At 45.2% G+C, this 17388-nt stretch overlaps 1 protein-coding gene across 2 annotated transcripts in view; it reads left to right on the top strand.

The window, feature by feature from the left end:
* Positions 1–21: 21 nt before the first annotated feature.
* SAMD4A (sterile alpha motif domain containing 4A) overlaps positions 22–17388 on the top strand; it is a 140313-nt gene continuing 122946 nt past the window's right edge. The window contains exon 1 of one of the 2 annotated variants that reach the window (XM_042445297.1): positions 22–2212. In XM_042445297.1, coding sequence (XP_042301231.1) covers positions 2017–2212 — 196 coding nt within the window. In that variant the 5' untranslated portion in view covers positions 22–2016. The remainder of the gene's footprint in view (positions 2213–17388) is intronic. The other variant, XM_042445288.1, reaches the window with a different exon arrangement.

Below are 17388 nucleotides of genomic sequence, written 5' to 3'. Positions count from 1 at the left end.
TCTGCAGCTGTTGGGAGAAACCGGGGGCTGGAATGTGATGGGGAAAAGGAAAAAACTCTGGCCAGGGCTGGAGAGGCGCCAATCTATAGGTGCAACTTATGCAAATGTGGGACTTCACACACACAACACCCACTGGCTCAGATGCAGCTTGTGGACTCCAGCTGCTCATTTTGGGAGGAGGTGTGCCTCTCTCTAATTTCCCCCCTTTCTTTTTTTCAGCAGCCCCCAAAGAAAGCCCTTTGAGCCTTTCCTACCCTGCTGAAGTGTGTCTTTCTGTGTATGTTTGTGTGTATGTGTGTGTACACTGTGCTCTGGCTCAAGGAAAGCAGAGGCGGGGGGGGGGCACTGGGAAGGAGTTTATTTTTGTCTCCTATTACCCCCTCCTCCTGCTGCTGAGGGCTGCCACTTGCTTGAATCCAGACAGGCCTGCAGTGGCTGGTTGTGCCATTTGGGTTTTGCAGCAGTCTAGGGTGGTTTTGGGGGCCCTCATGTACAACCTTTGAGGCCCAAAAGTATGCCCAGGGGACACATTCCCCCCACCCCTTCTGCAGATGGGGCTTGCAGTCGCCTTCTCTGCATTTGGGGGGCAAGGAAAGCAATAGACCCCCAGGACTGGTTTGCATGAGTTATCTGCAGTGTTTCACTTCTTTCCTTCCCCTCCACCTTCCATGCAACCTTTCTCTCTCCTACTGGAATGGTGGGTTGCAGTCAGTCCCCCTTCTCTCTGTGTGTCTGTCTGTCTCTCTTCCAAAGCCAGGCATATCCAGTCCTATCCTGGAAGGAGAGCCAGCGGAGGATTTCCACTAAGCAACAGGGACCTCCCTTCTCTGCACTGTGAAGTGTGGGCTGGGTGGGGGTTTCTTTTGAGCTTCTCTGGATGCAAACCTCCCAATCACTCCCTCGCTTTGCCTGTGTGTGGGCTGGATTTATATATATAAATCTGAGTCTCTCACTGTCTCTGCTTCTTCTTCCTCCTTCTCTTTTCCCCCAACCCATTATAATTTGGGAAGCGTCTTCTAAAGATATGTGGATTTCTCTTTTCCAGCCCCCCCTTGCTACAAATGCAAGGCTGCTGCCCACCGCCACACCAACTGTGTCCCAGTAATCGCTGACACCAAATTTCCCTCTTGTCATATTTGAGACGTGAGAGCTGAGATTTCTGTCATGCTGAATCATAGCGCATTCCATCGCCTTGCAAAGTGTGTCATCCTTACCATCATGGCAAAATTATCTCTCTTTTTTCTCTCTCTCTGCCTTCCTCCCCCTCCATCCATCTCTTCCTCCTTCCTTCCCCCTCCTTCTTTCTCCCCAACAGTTGTGAATGCTTCTGCTCCCTCCCCAGTCTGCTTGGGTTGAGGAATGTTGTGGCCGGGGATGCTCAAGAAAGCTTCTGCAGCCTCCCCACGAAAGAAAGCGAGAGCCAGCCAGCCGGAGATCCAGAGAGACGACTTGGCTAAAATAAACCAGACGGGAGAACAGAGGGGCTGCAAGAGTGGGAGAAGAAGGAGAGGAGAGCTAGCCCTATAAACGCACAACACATGTCCTCTCAGGCTGCTGCTGCTGCTCTCGTGGTCTCCTTCCACACGTCTTCACCCTCATTGTGCCTTGTGGAGAAATACCACCACTGGTAGAAGTCTGCTCACCAAGAAGGGGAAAGAAACCCACACCTATTTGGGGGTCTGCTCCCCTTTGTTGCTGTGCTGTGCTTTGTATGTGTGCCATTTTTATCATCACCTTGGGGAGGAATTTCAAGAAGCTGGCCGCTGTCATTTGGGAGGGAAAGTGCGTGGAGGAAGAGCAAACTCAGGCCCAAGAAGCTGTCTCCAAACATCTATCTCATTGCTGCAATAACAACAAAATTATAAAGTAGACTGGAGGAGGGAGAAGAAGAAGAGAGTGGGTGGGTGGGTCGGGAATTTTTTTTAAGACACCAGAGGCTTCCCCCCCTACATCTTTGCAGAAGATATACACAGTTTGGTCTTCTGTTTTTTATACACACACACGTACACACCAACCATGATGTTTCGAGACCAGGTCGGAGTGCTGGCAGGTTGGTTCAAAGGCTGGAACGAGTGTGAGCAGACAGTGGCCCTGCTCTCTTTGTTGAAACGGGTGAGCCGGAGTCAAGCCCGTTTCCTCCAACTCTGCCTTGAGCATTCCTTGGCTGACTGCACAGAACTGCACGTTCTGGAAAATGAAGCCAACAGCCCTGGTAAGTTTCTTCTTCTTCTTTCTCCTTCCTTTGCTTGCCTTCCTTTCACCCACCCCTTGCTTTGGTGCAGCCAATCTATTTCCAAGTCTACATTGTTCTCTGAGGGTTATAAACGATGGTGCAAACTCAGCCCTCAGAGAAAGAAGAGATAAGGGTGGGGGGAGGGTGGTCTTAAGGCAACCTGTGGAAACTGACCTGCTCTCTTTCCGGAAACGAAAATACAATAATGACTTTGGAATTTGAATTAAAAACAAACAAACCCAAACGTATTTAGTTTTTGTGTTCCACGTTCGAATTGGTGTGTGGCTCTGTGGATGGTAGTCATTTTCTCCTCCAGCCTTCTGTGCAACTTCCTGCCCTATAAGTAAGTCAGATCACGTAGAGTCTGGATTTTTAAGGCATCGTTTGGGCAGCGGGAGTTGCTCTGCCTTTTGGTAGCATGCAAGAAGAAGCCTAGGTGCAGGCTCTCGCTTCTTTCCCCCTTTTTAGGGAGATGGGGAAGCAAGGATCCAGGAGGCAATATACAATAAGTCCTCCCCACACCAAAAACAAAAAAACAACCCCTGTGTTTGTCTGTCTATATGATCCGATGTCAGGTTTATGAGTTCTGGTATCATTTTTCTCTTTCAGAAGCGTTCCTGATGGAAATAATTTTCCACAGCAGAAGCTTCTGTGGGGTGTGTGGCATTGACAGGATGTTAGGAAATGCTGTTGTTAACTGCATAAATACACACTGATGTAAAGTTGCTATTGTTAATGGAACTCCTCCTTGTGTGCATTAGAGGTCTGGCTTCCTCTAGGGTAGTAAAGTTCTAGGGCAGTAAAGTGGTGGCTTGAAGGAAATGAGAGTCGAGATGTTTTTATGTGTGTCATTAGAAGAGAATCCCCAGGTGTCATTGGACTAAATTTGGACTATCATTGATCATGCTGGCTAGAGCTGATGGGTACTGGAGTCAAACAATAGGTTTGACCTGCTACACAACAGGTTCCACATCACCACCATATTCCAGGTACCAGTTCTCTCAGGTACCAGAAGGTTTGGCATTGGTGCATAGAGACCGATATGGGTGCTTTTTAATTGTACGCGACTGACGTAAAAGATCAGTATGTTTTTGGAGACAACAAAGCCTTAATAAATCTTGGCATTTACTAGAATGTGTTCTTTCACAGAAATGACACTGGCAAAATACAAACACGCAAACAAACATACAACTATGGAAGGTGGCGGCCTCGGTAGCAGCTGAGTGGATTGGAGTGAATCCACTTTCGGTTTCAGTCCCTGGCTTTATCTGCACTGCAGATTTAATGCAGTTTCAGACTACTTTTAACTGCCATGGCTCAATGCTGGGAATCCTGGGGTGTGTAGTTTTGTGAGATATTTAGATTTCTCTCTCCAAGAACCCAAGGGCCACAACAAACTACAAATCTCAAGATTCCACAGGATGAAACCATGACAGTTAAAGTGGTGTCAAACTGCATTAATTCTGCAGTGTAGATGCAGCCTCTGTCAGGAAGCCTCTGTGGCTTGGAGGGCTTGGGGCCTGCTTCAGGTAGTCCACAAACTGTGGTCTTTCCTGGGCAGGAATAGCAGTCTGTGCACTGGTCACTTCTGGATTAGACTACTGCAGTGTGCTTTGCGTGAGGCTGCCCTTGAAGGCCACTACTGAAGCTGCAGCTAGTGGAAAATGAAGCCATGAGATGGGTGGCCAGAACACTCTATAGAAAACATTTTAACACTGGTTGTAAAGGAATTGTATGGCCTGTCAATTTGCATCTGGTCCGAGTTCAAAGTGCTGGTGATGACATTCAAAACCCTAAATGGTTGGGACCTTGACACTGGAGGGAGTGCATCTCCCTATGTATCCCTATCTGCACAAGGACTGAAGTCTTCAGGGGGGCTCTGCTCTATGTCTCACCAGGGGGGGCAGTATACTATAGTGCCTTCACTGCTGTGGCATCATGATTAGACTGCATCTGCACTGCAGAATTAATGTAGTTTGACACTGCTTGTCATATCTCCATCCTATGGAATCCAGGGATTTGTAGTTCATTGCAGCACCAAAGCTATCTGACCAAGAAGGCTAAATATCTCACAAAACTACAAATCCCACAGTTCCATAGTATTGAGCCATGGCAGTTAAAGCGGTCTCAAACTGTATTAATTCTGCAGTTCAGATGCAGCCTAAGAAGCCAAATTGACATCAACACTGATGTTATTCTGGCATCAGATAAAAACACAGCTTTGGGGCCCAATTTGTTTTATCCAAATCTTCGTATGCATTATGGTTCAAAGTAGTTTAACTGGTTTTTTTGTTTTAACATGTTTTCAGGCTGTTTAAATTACTTCTTTGGTTTTACTGCAGGCCACCCTGAGATTGTGTACTCTTCGGTTGAGATGTAAATATTGCAATAAATAAATGTCCAAGGTGCTGAATCCTGTCCTCATCACCTATAGTATTCCAATATTATTAGCCCTGTAATGTTCTGGACTGAAGCTAAGGGTGAATCTACACTGTAGAAATAATGTAGTTTGACACCACTTCAAGTGTTGTGGCTCCATCCTGTGGAATCCTGGGATTTGTAGTTTTACAAGGCACTATAATTCCCCCTTGTCTCCTATATGGATTCTGCTTTTTGACCTGACAATCCTGCAATCTGTAACCTGTCAAAGAAATAGGGGCTTCCTTTATGTCTTGCGAGGTCAGCCCCTATACCACAAAAGTTTAAGGAGGATATTTTGACTGCAGAAAGCTCTATATTTTTGTGCATGGTTATTCAAATGAAAACCCACAAATTTTTTGTATGCCTAAACTTCCCTCTGTGTGATACTGACACATTTAGGCTGCTGCCACACTGCTAATGGAATGAATGGGAAGAAGGGGAGACTTCTCCGTGGTGGCAGCCTTTTTGTGGAATTGTGTGTGTTGTGTGCCTTCAAATCATTTCCTACTTATGGCAACCCTAAGGAGAAAAGCTGTTGTTCCAACATGCCATTGTTTATTATATGCCGATAGCCAAAATCCTTCATTATGCTTGTGTAGTAACTACATAGTTAAGTGGTGGCTGCACAACACTGTCCTTCTGCGAAATCCTGATACTGTGCAAAATAGATTGCTTATCTATTAATATGCTTGTGGCTTCTGGAATCCCAGTGGACTGGGTAATGGCAAATGCTTCGCAAACTATGCCTTATGAGGAGTATCTTAGCAAATTGTGTATGTTTAGATAAGATTAAGAGGTGAAATGATAGCCATCTTGAAATATTTGAAGGGATGTCATACTGAGGATGGAGCAAGCTTGTTTTCTGCTGCTCCAGAGACTAGGACATGGAGCAATGGATTCAAACTACAGGAAAAGAGATTCCACCTAAATTTTAGGAACAACCTCCTGATGGTGAGAGTGACAGAGGAATATGTTGCTGCCTTGGAGAGCGGTGGAGTCTCTTCCTTTGGAGGTCTTTCAACAGAGGCTGGATGGCCATCTGTCACAGGGAGGGTTTAGATTGTGTACTCCTGCATGGCAGAATGGGGTTGGACTGGATGACCCTTGGGGTCTCTTCCAACTCTGTAATTCTATGCTCTAAGAATGCACAGCTGCCTGTGCAAGAGTTACACTTGCAAAACTCTTCTTACACAACTGTGAGCTGCATATGAACATTAAGGCATAGTAAAAAAAGGACAATCGATGTATAAAGGAACTTATGTTTATGTAAAACACCAACAGGATGCCAGATGGTATAGAGCGTGAGACAGATACATCTTTGGAATTTTGTTTGCATTTTGGCTACTTTGCTGAAGCATAGAGATTGGTTTAAATGACTAACATGAGCCCCATTTAACTCAGTGGGACTAACTGTTGGACAGAATTTCACTCCTCTGAGTTTCAAATAGGTCCAAATACGGTTTCTGTCATAAATTCATTGGGTGGCTTCAACCAAGCAATTCATCACAGTCTCATCTGCAGTGTAGTTATTGCAGTGGTGGTCCACCTTGCTGGGTTGTTGTGAGATGTAAAAGAAGGTAGCATAATACAGAATGCTTTGAACATTGGAAAGAATTGTGTTAAAGGCAAAATATTATTACCTCCTAATTGGCCTCATTTTGGTTTGTCTCATCATGACAAACCAAAATGAGGCCAATTAGGAGGTAATAACCTACATCTGTGCAGTACTAACAATTGTTAACTATTGTACAGCTGCCATTGTCTTTGTGGGACCTCTTCCACTGACGTTGTTTGACACCTTGAGTTTGTTGTTGTGTGCCTTCAACTAATTTCTGATTAGTCACATGCTCTCAGCCTCAGGATGGCAGTGGCAAGCCACCTCTGAACAAACTTGCCAAGAAAACCCCATGATAGATTCACTGTAGGGCCATGACTTGAAGGCACACAACAAACAAAGGTGAACTGTTGTGCGATTTTCTTATCAAGTTTCTTCAGAGAGGGTTTGCCATTGCCACTTTCTGAGGCTGAGAGAGTGTGACTTGTTCAAGTTCACCCAGTGGGTTTACATGGCTGAGCTGGGATTCGAATCCTGTCATCAGCATAGCCTCTTTTCTCACAGGAGCTTGCAATCCCATCACTACGAAAAGGTAGTGAGTGCCATGGTGCATCATCGTAGCAGACATATTGGACACATCATGAGAAGACATGATTCATTAGAAAAGGCAATAATTTTTGGTAAAGTAGAAGGCAACAGGAGAAGAGGAAGGCTTCATTGTGTGTTTGTGCCTTCAAGTCACCTATTGACTTATGGCAACCCCATGAATTGTTCATTGGGTTTTCTTAGGCAGAGGTGGCTTTGCCAATTCCTTATGGGTGAGATAGTGACACCTTTGTTTCTTGTGGTTCACTGTACCCAAACTTTGTTTCATGTACTAAATTATTAAAAACATTACATTCAGACTATGTGTATAAAGTGTATTCAAAACATAAATTAATTTCATGGTTAGACATGGGCCCTACCTCCAAGGTAACTCATTATGTACATGCAAATATTCCAAAATCCCAAAATCCAAAACATTTCTGCTACCAAACATTTTGGTTAAGGAAAAGGAAGATTTCAGCCTGTAGTTAGGGAGTTTTAAAGCTACATTCCAGGTTGATAGACTCGGATCAAGGATGGCACAGTTATTCTGAGTCTGTAAGACTTGAGCAAGGATGTTGATGGCAGGATGACTTGGATGTCTCTCATTCGTGGGGCCATAAGTAGAAGTCAACATGACAGCAAATAACAACAACAAATACCATCAAGAGCAGGTGTGGTCTCAGAGCCTCCCACTATATTGTGTGTGTGTGTGTGTGTGTGTGTTTTCTGGGTATGTACCTTCAAGTCACCTGTTGACCTATGGTGACCCTATGAATTTCATAGTTTTCTTAGGCAAGGAATACTCAGAAGGCGGTTTTGCCAGTTCCTTCCTCTATATGGGTAAGAGCCCTTTAAAAATCCTATTAAGCCTGCTCAGCAGGTCTCATCATTGAGTGTTCAGAGCACAAGTGGGCGAAAGAGTTGAAAGTGGTGTGATGTGTTTCTTGTTATCTTTTCAATTGTTGTTTAATTTTGTATTTTGAACTATTTTTAATCATATGCTTTTAAATAGAATTGTTGTTTAATTGCTTTTTAAACTATTGCAAAATAAGATTTTAGCTAAACTTTTATTTTTAATATTTGTAGCCTGCTTTGGGTCCTTGTGCTGGTAGAAAAGTAGGGTGTAAATTGAAAGAAGCCACTTTTCTGCCAGCCCAGGAACCCAAATCAGGTTACAATTATTGCAGATTGAATGAGGGAGAGCCAGCTTGGCGTAGTGGTTTCAGCATTAGACTGTGACTCCGGAGACCAAGGTGTGAATTGCCAGCCATGAAACCCACTGGATGACCTTGGGTGAGACACACACTCTCAGCCTCAAAGAATTTCAGTGGCAAACCCCCTGTGAAGAATCCTGCCAAGAAAACCCCATGAGGGTTGTCATAAGTTGGAAACGACTTTAAGGCACATTGGAGTATCAACAAAAAGAATAAATAAAGCAGAATAAAGGTAGCTGAGTCCCCAAGATTGAGGAAAATGGATTTATGACTGGGATGGGAAAATGGTAGCTTTGGGGCCACATTTCCTCCCCAGGGCTAGGCTGTTTTTCCAGCCCTTGAGTCTTCCATACTACCTGGACCAGCTTTTCTGCTTCCCACCCCGCAACTCAATGCCTCTGAATTCGAGTCTCAGTTTAGTCATCTTCACTTCTATGGACAATTCAGATTGATTTGCTCCAAGTCTTCACTTGTTTTATTTTTAATTAATTTTGTTTTTGTTGTTGTTTTTGTGTGCCTTCAAGTTGTTTCCAACTTATAGTGACCCTAAGGCTACCCTATCATGGGATTTTCTTGGCAACTTTCTTCAGCAGGGGTTAGCCATTGCCATCCTCTGAGGCTGAGAGAGTCTGACTTGCCCAAGATCACCCAGTGGGTTTCCATAGTGGGGCCAGGATTTGAACCCTGGTCTCCAGAATCCTAGTCCACCTCTCAAACCACTACACCATGTTGGCTCCCAAAATTAATCTATACATAATTAATCTATATCTGGGAGCCTTTAGCGCTGAAGAGCGGTGTATATCAACTATAAATAAATAAATACTTGTTTTGTTTTCCACAACTCTCTCTAACTGATCCATGATTAAGGGACTGGCCAGGTTTGTCACAACAATCCCACAGAACAACACAGCCACTGGTCCATAACAGGGATCACTTTGGGGCACAAGTACCTGATCCAAGGAGGGATCTTGAAAGGGCAAGGGGAATGACAGAAGACCAAGTGTTGGAACCAGGGTATGTCCTCCTTTTCCATGATACATCAAACATTTCAGCCTTTCTGCCCAGGAGGAATTTCAAAATGTTCTCCATTTTGAGCATGACTAAGAAGTTTGAATTTATATTAGTATTTTTAGCTTTTATTTGGTAATGTCATACACTTTTCTTGAATGTTTTACATTTTGTGGTGCATTCTCCTCCTTTGTGGTTAGGACATCTGGTCACCCTGGTTGGAACCAACCTGGAGAGCGAGTCATTCACATTTTTTTGTCACATGGCAAGGATGGGCAGAAGATTCCCCCACCTTTTGACCCACCACAGTTGTCCATCTGTGGCTTATGGATGATGATAAGTCAGAAACAACTTGAAGGCACACAACAAGAAGAAGAATAGATAGGGGTGAAATGCTAAGGCACCCTGTATCTTCTGCTTTGGTCCTGAGAATTGGTAGGTGCAAGTCTGCGCTCTGTGGTCTTGCAGTTTCACATTTGATAATAATAATAATAATAATAAAAAATTTATTTGTATACCGCCCTTCCAATGATCAGGGCGGTGAACAACATATTAATAATAATACAAATACAAAAAATACTATACAATCATATTAAAAACAAAACTAAAACCCCATCAGCCAGCTGCCATTGCCGTCGAAGGGGGGAAGGCTAGCAGGCGCTTGATTCGGGGAATGCTGATCGGAATAGGAAGGTTTTTAGTTCCCTCCTAAACTGGGCCAGGGAGGTGGCCGAGCGGAGCTCTATGGGCAGCGTATTCCAGAGGGCCGGGGCGACGATGGAATATGACCTCCTCGTTGTGGAGGCTAGTCTAGCCCCTGGAACCCTCAGTAGTTGCTGCCCGGATGTTCTGAGGATGCGGGGCGGAATGTATGGAGAGAGGCGGTCCTCCAGGTATCCTGGGCCCAAGCCATGTAGGGCTTTATAGGTTATCACCAACACCTTGTACTGTGCCCGGAAGCGAATGGGCAGCCAATGCAGATCTTTAAGTATAGCTGTAATATGACTGGCCCTGGAAGTATCAGTGACCAGTCTGGCTGCCATATTCTGTACCATCTGTAGCTTCCGGGTATGGTATAAGGGTTGCCCCATGTAGAGCACGCTGCAGAAATCCAATCGAGAGGTTACCAGAGCATGTACCACCATTTCAAGGTCTCTCCGGGCCAGGTATGGGCGCAGCTGGCGAATGAGCCGAAGCTGATAACAGGTGTTCTTGACCATCACATTCACCTGAGATGTGAGGTGAAGCGACGAATCAAGAAGCACCCCCAGACAGCGCACAGAGTCCTTCACAGGAAGCGTGATCCCGTTCAGGACAGGTGGAACCACCGCCATTCCTGGACCAGGGGTTTTTTTTGGAGGGTGTTCCTTTTCTTCTCTGACTTGTTTGAGGACTTCTCAACGGGTCTGAGAGTCATGATGGAAAATAACTGAAATGAATGAGCAGATGAGTGGCAGCCTGCCTTACTATGAGGAAAGATGGAATTAGGAAGTGCTTTCATGTGGCATTTCTTAGGGTTTTTCTTGTTCTGATATGTGTTGCTCAGAAAAGGTGCGTTTTGCAAATGCAGAGAGGCACACTCTGTTCACTAGTTTGAACACTTCTAACCCTTGGGCGGGGGAGAGAATGAACCTATTGATCCTAAAACCTGATATCAACAACACTTATGCTATAAGTTAGATATGTTTTTTGGAAATTGTGAGGAAGGAAAGCTCTGTTAAATCTAGTTGCCTTGGGTAAAGATCATAAAAATGACAAATATGTCATTTAAAAAAAAATCCTGCTGCTGCAAAACCAGAGCAGTAATTTGTGTTTAAAGCAACCTGGGTGAAATCCAAGGAATGTCTCACAACTGACAGCAGCCTTGTCAAAACAAACCAATCCTGTCTCCCCCTGTCTGCCTTGGAGAGTTGGGGGATCCTACAGAATCCAGGGTGATTCAAAAAGAATAGGGCAAAATCAAATAAGACCAGCTTTACATTTGCACCATTTAAAAATCATATCCCCCTATAGCTGGGGGTGAACTGGAGGCAGGGAGAGGAAATTGTTTGTGTGGATGTACTCTTGCACATCATTAGATGTTAACCTGGTTAATTAAAGAATTTGATTTTTTTTAATAGCAAACTACAGTTGGCCCTTTATATTTGCAACTTTGACTTTTGCAGCTTTGATTTTTTGTAGATTTGATTAATATGTTCTCTCTATGAATCTTTGATCCTCCGGATGCTTTGGACTTCAGCTTCCAGAATTCTGGACTATGGACCAAGCTGGCTGGAGTTTCTGGGAGTTGAAGTTCAAAACACTTGGAGGACCAAAGTTTGGGAATCCCTGCTTAGCTTCTCCTGGATGTTGACCATAGAGTTTTCAGGACGAATACCTCAGATTTCAAGGCGTAACCCATATTTTGTGGTCCTTATAGCAAGAGTGAGGAATCTCGGGCTGAAAAGTGTGTCTGTGTGTTTGTGTGCACTTTTTTCTTTGGAAGCCTTTACACAGAAGTCGGATGACCATCTTTTGGAAGTACTCTAGTAGCGCATTCCTGCATGGTGGGGTCAGTCTAGGAGGCCCTTGCAGTCTGTCCCAATCCTGTAGGTCTGTGTTGTTATTCTTGGTTTGTTAGATTTTATTTATTTTTAAAAAGTTGAACATTATGCTCTGTGCACCTGGTTGGTTCTTAACATATCATGCTTAATGACATCATCAGGGGCTCCCCTTTTGACATCACACCCTCTGTGGCACCACACTCCTTGTCATATATCACAAAGGGTAGACCTTGGCTCTCAGGATTTGGCACTAAAGTCTCAGTTCCTGAGAAGTTCTGAATTGGCAAACTGTTCCTGCTTCCTCTTGCAATATATGAATAATAATCTAGTCTGTCCCTTTAGCTGGTGCAGAAGTATGAAGCTTTTGATTCCTTTTTTGTCATTTGAATCAACTGGCTTATGTCTTCATCTCTGGAAGAGTGGGAAACAAGCTTGCTTCACCAAAATGAAGTGTGCAGTGTGTGTGTGTTGTTTGCTTTCAAGCCATTTCTGACTTATGCTGACCCTGTCACAAGGTCACCCAGTGGGTTTTCATGGCCAAGCAGGGATTTGAACCCTGCTCCCCAGAATCATAGTCCAAGGCTCAAACCACTACACCATGCTGGCTCCTGAAGTGTACAGACAAGCATGAATCACAGATGGAGAGGAGAGTCACTGTGGGATTTCACAACACCGTAACTGGTGCAAAGTAGTAACTCTACTCCTTTTTTCACCAACCACATCTCAAGGTCCACCATGACGTCACCCTGGCTCTAAATGGACGCCCCTTTAGAATTGAGAACTGGAATTTGACATCAAAGTTGGAATTCTCCTCCTCATTCTCTATCCAGGGCATGAATGATTACAGGGTTTATATTCAGTTTTGCAGTGTCTCAAATGTATTTTTAACCTCTGCCAAAATCCATCATGTAACCCACAATATATGTGTGTGTGTGCGTGCGTGTGTGCTGGCTGTGAAAGCCTTTGACTTCACATTAGTCCATGGTAGCCACCAAACTCTTCACCAGCACCACATTTCAAACGAGTTGATTTTCTTCCTATCAACTTTCTTCACTATCCAGTTTTTGCAGCCATACATAGAAAACGAACGTTGGTACTTACCCGTAATATGTTCATTTCCAGCAGACAAGGGTCCTAGCATCCTGTATTCTGGGTTTAGCTCCTCCTATTTGCTCCTGTAGGCAGGGACAATAAACAAAAGACTGGCCCCTATATAGGGAGGAGCTAGCCCCCCTGGGCCCCAGTCTATAACAAGCCAAGCGAGTAGTAAGGTAAATCAAGGAACTGAACTTTAGTAACATCAGCTAAGGGTTAACTAGAACACCTTAAAAAAAACTAGTCCAAGAACAAACAAGAACTCAGAAAAACCAATCCAGCAACAACAACAACAAGAACAAAGCAGGTCCACCAACAGGCAGGCAGGGTCGGAGGCCTCAGGCAGCACCCGGGTGGGCAGGATGCTAGGACCCTTGTCTGCTGGAAATGAACGTATCACGGGTAAGTACCAACGTTTGTTTTCCCAGCAGACAGGGTCCTAACCTCCTGTATTCTGGGATTTACAAAAGCCCTCTCGAACTGGGAGGGAGGTGCTGCTAGGAGACTGTGGCCCCCGACACAGTCTGTTGGAGGACCCTCCTTGCAAATGACGCCACAGCGGACTGAGACATGTCCAGTTTGTACTGTCTTATGAAGGTCGAAGGCAACTTCCATGTGACCGCCCTGTAAATGTCTGACAGAGGCGCTAGTGGCCAGGGCTGCAGAGGTAGATGCACTCCTGGTTGAGTGAGCCATCACCCCCTCGAGTGGGGCGACATCAGGAGTTCGGTAGCTCTCTTGAATACCAGACCTGAGCCACCTATTCAGAGTTGAGGCAGATACCTTGTACCCCAAAAAGCCTGGAAGAAAGGAAACAACCTCTCAGATGACCTTAAGGTTGAAGTCCTCTTGATGTAGATTTTGAGGGCTCTGCGCACATCCAATGTGTGCCAGGTCTTTTCCAAGTCCTTCTTAGGACTGGGGCAGAATGAAGGCAGGAGAATGTCCTGTGACACCTGAAAGGCTGAGTTGACCCTAGGCACAAAGGTAGGATCTGGACGAAGGCACACTGAGACGGGCCTAAGAATATACAAGTCCTTATGTACCGACAGGGCCCCAGCTCTGACACCTGTCTGGCAGAGGTAATGGCCGTGAGGAAGATGACCTTGAGGGAGAGGTGTTTGAGGAAGGCCTCCCGAAGGGACTTAATCGGCCCAACCATCAGCACCTGTAAGACCGTGTTCACACCCCAAGTTGGAAAACGATGTCTGGTGGGCTGGCCCTGTTGGAAACTCCCCTCAACAGCATATTAATGTGAGGATGGCCACCATTCTAGCTGCTCTCGTATGGAGCAGAACCGACATGATGGCAGACACCTGCCTTATAACCATGTTGGGTCAAGTCCCTTCTTAATGTCATCTTGGATGGACTATAGCAGGTCAGCCACTGAAAACCTGAAGCAGTTGATGAGAGCTTGTCTTAAGCGGTGGATTATGTGATCAATCAGAATAGAACCTGATCTAATCTGGACCTATGGCAGCTTCCAGCCTATCACTGATCACCTTGTCAACTGGTTATAGCAATGAAGGTGATATTAAGGTGATTTTGCTTGTAGCAATTAAGACTTACCACTCTGAAAGAGGAATGTTAATGTCAGACCTCCAATTAAAATTTCAAAACAATGTGCATTTCTTTACTGGAACATCTGTGAACCTGTGTAAAATAAGACTAATCCCATGGTTAGGCAAAGAAGACACTGGATTAACCTTTATCTCACAGACATTGGTGAGTCCATGCAGAAGCATAGATGCACTCTGTGTTAACAGGGCATGTGGTCAGAATTAAGTCTGATTTCATCTGAGGCTGAACTTGTCTAGAGGCTTCAAAAATCACCCCAACTCCATGTAGCAGACTATCATCAACCTGTATGAAGGCTGAGGGGTCTCCCGGCTGAATGAACTGCTGATTAAGGAGTCATGAAAAGGGAACAGAGGGCTTGGCAAGGATAGCCCTCTGGTATCTAATTTTGAGGGGAGAATTTTCTCCACAAAAAGGATTTGTCAAAGGAACACAAATCTAAATTTTAGATAGTACAGTGGGCCCTCGATATGTAGTGGAGTTGGATTCAGGACTTTGCATGGATACCAGATCCATGGAAGTTGAAGTCACAGAAAATATAATGGCATAGTAAAATGGAGTCTCCTGTATAAAATAGTAAAATCACAGTTTGTTTGTTTTTTGGAATATATATATATATATATATATATATATATATATTACAAGCTGTGCTAGCAGAAAAACAAGGCATAGGCACTGGGAAGTCCATTTTCCCAGCCTCAGAAGGCAGTGGACAATGGTGTTGTTTGGGCCAGACCTTGGCATGAAACCCAGTCAGGGATAAGATACTCACCCACACAGCAGCTAACCTTATAACCATAAAGCCATAGAATCATGGAGTTGGATGAGACCACAAGGGCCATCAAGTCCAACCTCCTGCCATGCAGGAAATCACAATCAAAGCATGCCCAACAATATGCAAAGGAATTTTGTAGCTTCCTGAGACCACTAAAAGAAAGAGATTGGCAGCATGAACCTTCATGGCCTTGAGCCCAATTCATCATATGCAAGATAGACCTTGTTACAATAGGCCTATCCAAGTCAGGAAGCAGTTGAATGGCAAGCCCATCAGCAGGCCTTCTTATTTAAAATGTAACTATCTAGACAAGGTAAGAGGCAATTGTGGTCTTTGTGGCAGACTCCTCAGGGCTCTGTAGGAGGTCTGAATGGGATTTGAAGCAACCTCTTAGCAGAAAAAACTGACTGTATTGTTTTAAAACACTCATGGAGGAAGGGGGGTTTTCTCCCCCCATGGAGAGGAGGCTGTTTGTCTGTTTGTTTTTGATAAGAATGTTTCTTAGCCCCCTGTATTAGTGAGAACCATCTCATGGAAGAAACTGTATTTTTTAGTTTCTTCCCTTTAACAGACATCTCTCCAAGAAAGAAGGGAAGGCAAGGGGAGCCACATCTTTTGAGGCTAGCTGACTGAGGTTCCCTGTGTTTAATAACAGGAACATAACCCTTATGACAATAAAGTGGAGCTTGGTTGGTCACCTTAATCCAATATATCTATCACCTCATATGAGATGTTTTACCAAAGATCCTCAATGCATGTAAGCATTAGAGGTCTGCTGAGTGACCAGAGGCCTTCTCCTTGCTTGAGTCACCCTGTCTATTAGCATTTAAATGAATCTGTATTGTTAAAGCTTATGCTCTCAATGAGAAGTGCTATGGCTGATAACAAAGGAGGTAGAACCATATGGTCATTTTATGTCTTAAGCTGTTCCAGCTAAGGCAAAAAGGCTCTGGCCCCAATGGAGACAGAGATGGAGGCCCATGAGGAAGGAAGAAAAATCATCATGTTGGCTTATGGCTAGCCCCTTCCCTTGTTGAATTAGTTTCCAGGCATCTTCTCTGGCCTGGAAAAAGGAGAGGGGGGTGAGCAGAAACAGCACAACTCAAACTTCATGGGCTAACAGTAATAAAATGAACACCAGAAAAAGTTAACCAGTATCTCTTGTAAATCTGAACCCCCCAGACCTGTTGGTCTGGGGGCTCTCCCCTCCTTTATTTGCCCCATCAAGGGAGGCTGCCTGTGCAGTAGCCTCTTCCAGGCACTGAGGAAACTGCTCCTGGGTTAGCAGTGACTGAAGAACATTGCTAATCATGGGTAGATAGCTGCATATGGCCTGTAGTGTAGCCCTGATACTCACAGGGCACTTTGGGAACACAGGAGGATTTGTATCCATGTGCTCTCCCATAGTATCCTTGGGTTGGAAGAGACCCCAAGGGTCATCCAGTCCAACCCCATTCTGCCATGCAGGAACTCTCAATCAAAGCATAACCGATAGATGGCCCACCAGCCTATGTTTAGAATTGGGTGGCAGAGGCCATGCTCTCTCTGGGGAGGACATGAAGCCACTTTGTGCTTTTTTGTGGGGTGCTCTGTGGCAGCCAAAAAAGACCATTTTAGAGTTGGAAGCTTCAGCTCCTGCTGGGCCAAGTCTAGCTTTCTTTACAGCCATGCGGCTGTACAACATAGAGGAGGAGTCCTCTGCCTCCTTACACACCATCACATTATAAGAATTCAAAATGAAAGTGCAGGAGCCCTGGCAACACCACCATGTGCTTCGCAGTCTTCAAAAGGATCCCCCACACCTGTTGGGGTCCTGGGTGCTATTGGGGCCAGAGAAGAGAAGGAAGGGGGAGACCAAGGGTTTATGTCCCCATCTGCCCTCCTGGCAGAGTCCCAAACCTTATGCTAGGCATAGTGCCTGCAATGGCCATGGCAGAGGCCTCATGGCCATGCCTGCCCCGAGCGAGGGCATTAGATCTGGTGGCTGGAGAGAGAGGGCCCCTGGTACTCACCTTTCTCCTGTGTCTTCTGGCTGGCTTGACTCTCTGACCTTGGCCCTGTTTCAGGCTGTGCACAGGTGATGCAGAGAAATCCCTTGGCACGGCTTTTGGCTGGCCTGTCGCCTGTACTCTGGCCCCAATGGGCTGAGCAGGGATGTTGAGAAGGGAAGTTTCCATAACTTCCGGCCAGTTTCCTCACTGATCCCTGGCCTTAAACAGGCTGGGCAGAGGTGATGCAGAGAAATCCTTTGCCATGGCTTTGGCTGGCCTGTCCTCTGAACTCTGGCTGGGCAGAGATGCTGAGGAGGGAAGTTTCCATGACTTCTGGCCAGTTTCCTCACTGATCCCTGGCCTTAAACAGGCTGGGCAGAGGTGATG

The sequence above is a fragment of the Sceloporus undulatus genome, chromosome 1 (assembly GCF_019175285.1).
Source record: "Sceloporus undulatus isolate JIND9_A2432 ecotype Alabama chromosome 1, SceUnd_v1.1, whole genome shotgun sequence".
Taxonomy (NCBI): Eukaryota; Metazoa; Chordata; class Lepidosauria; order Squamata; family Phrynosomatidae; genus Sceloporus; species Sceloporus undulatus.
This window is presented reverse-complemented; position numbering and strand designations above follow the sequence as displayed.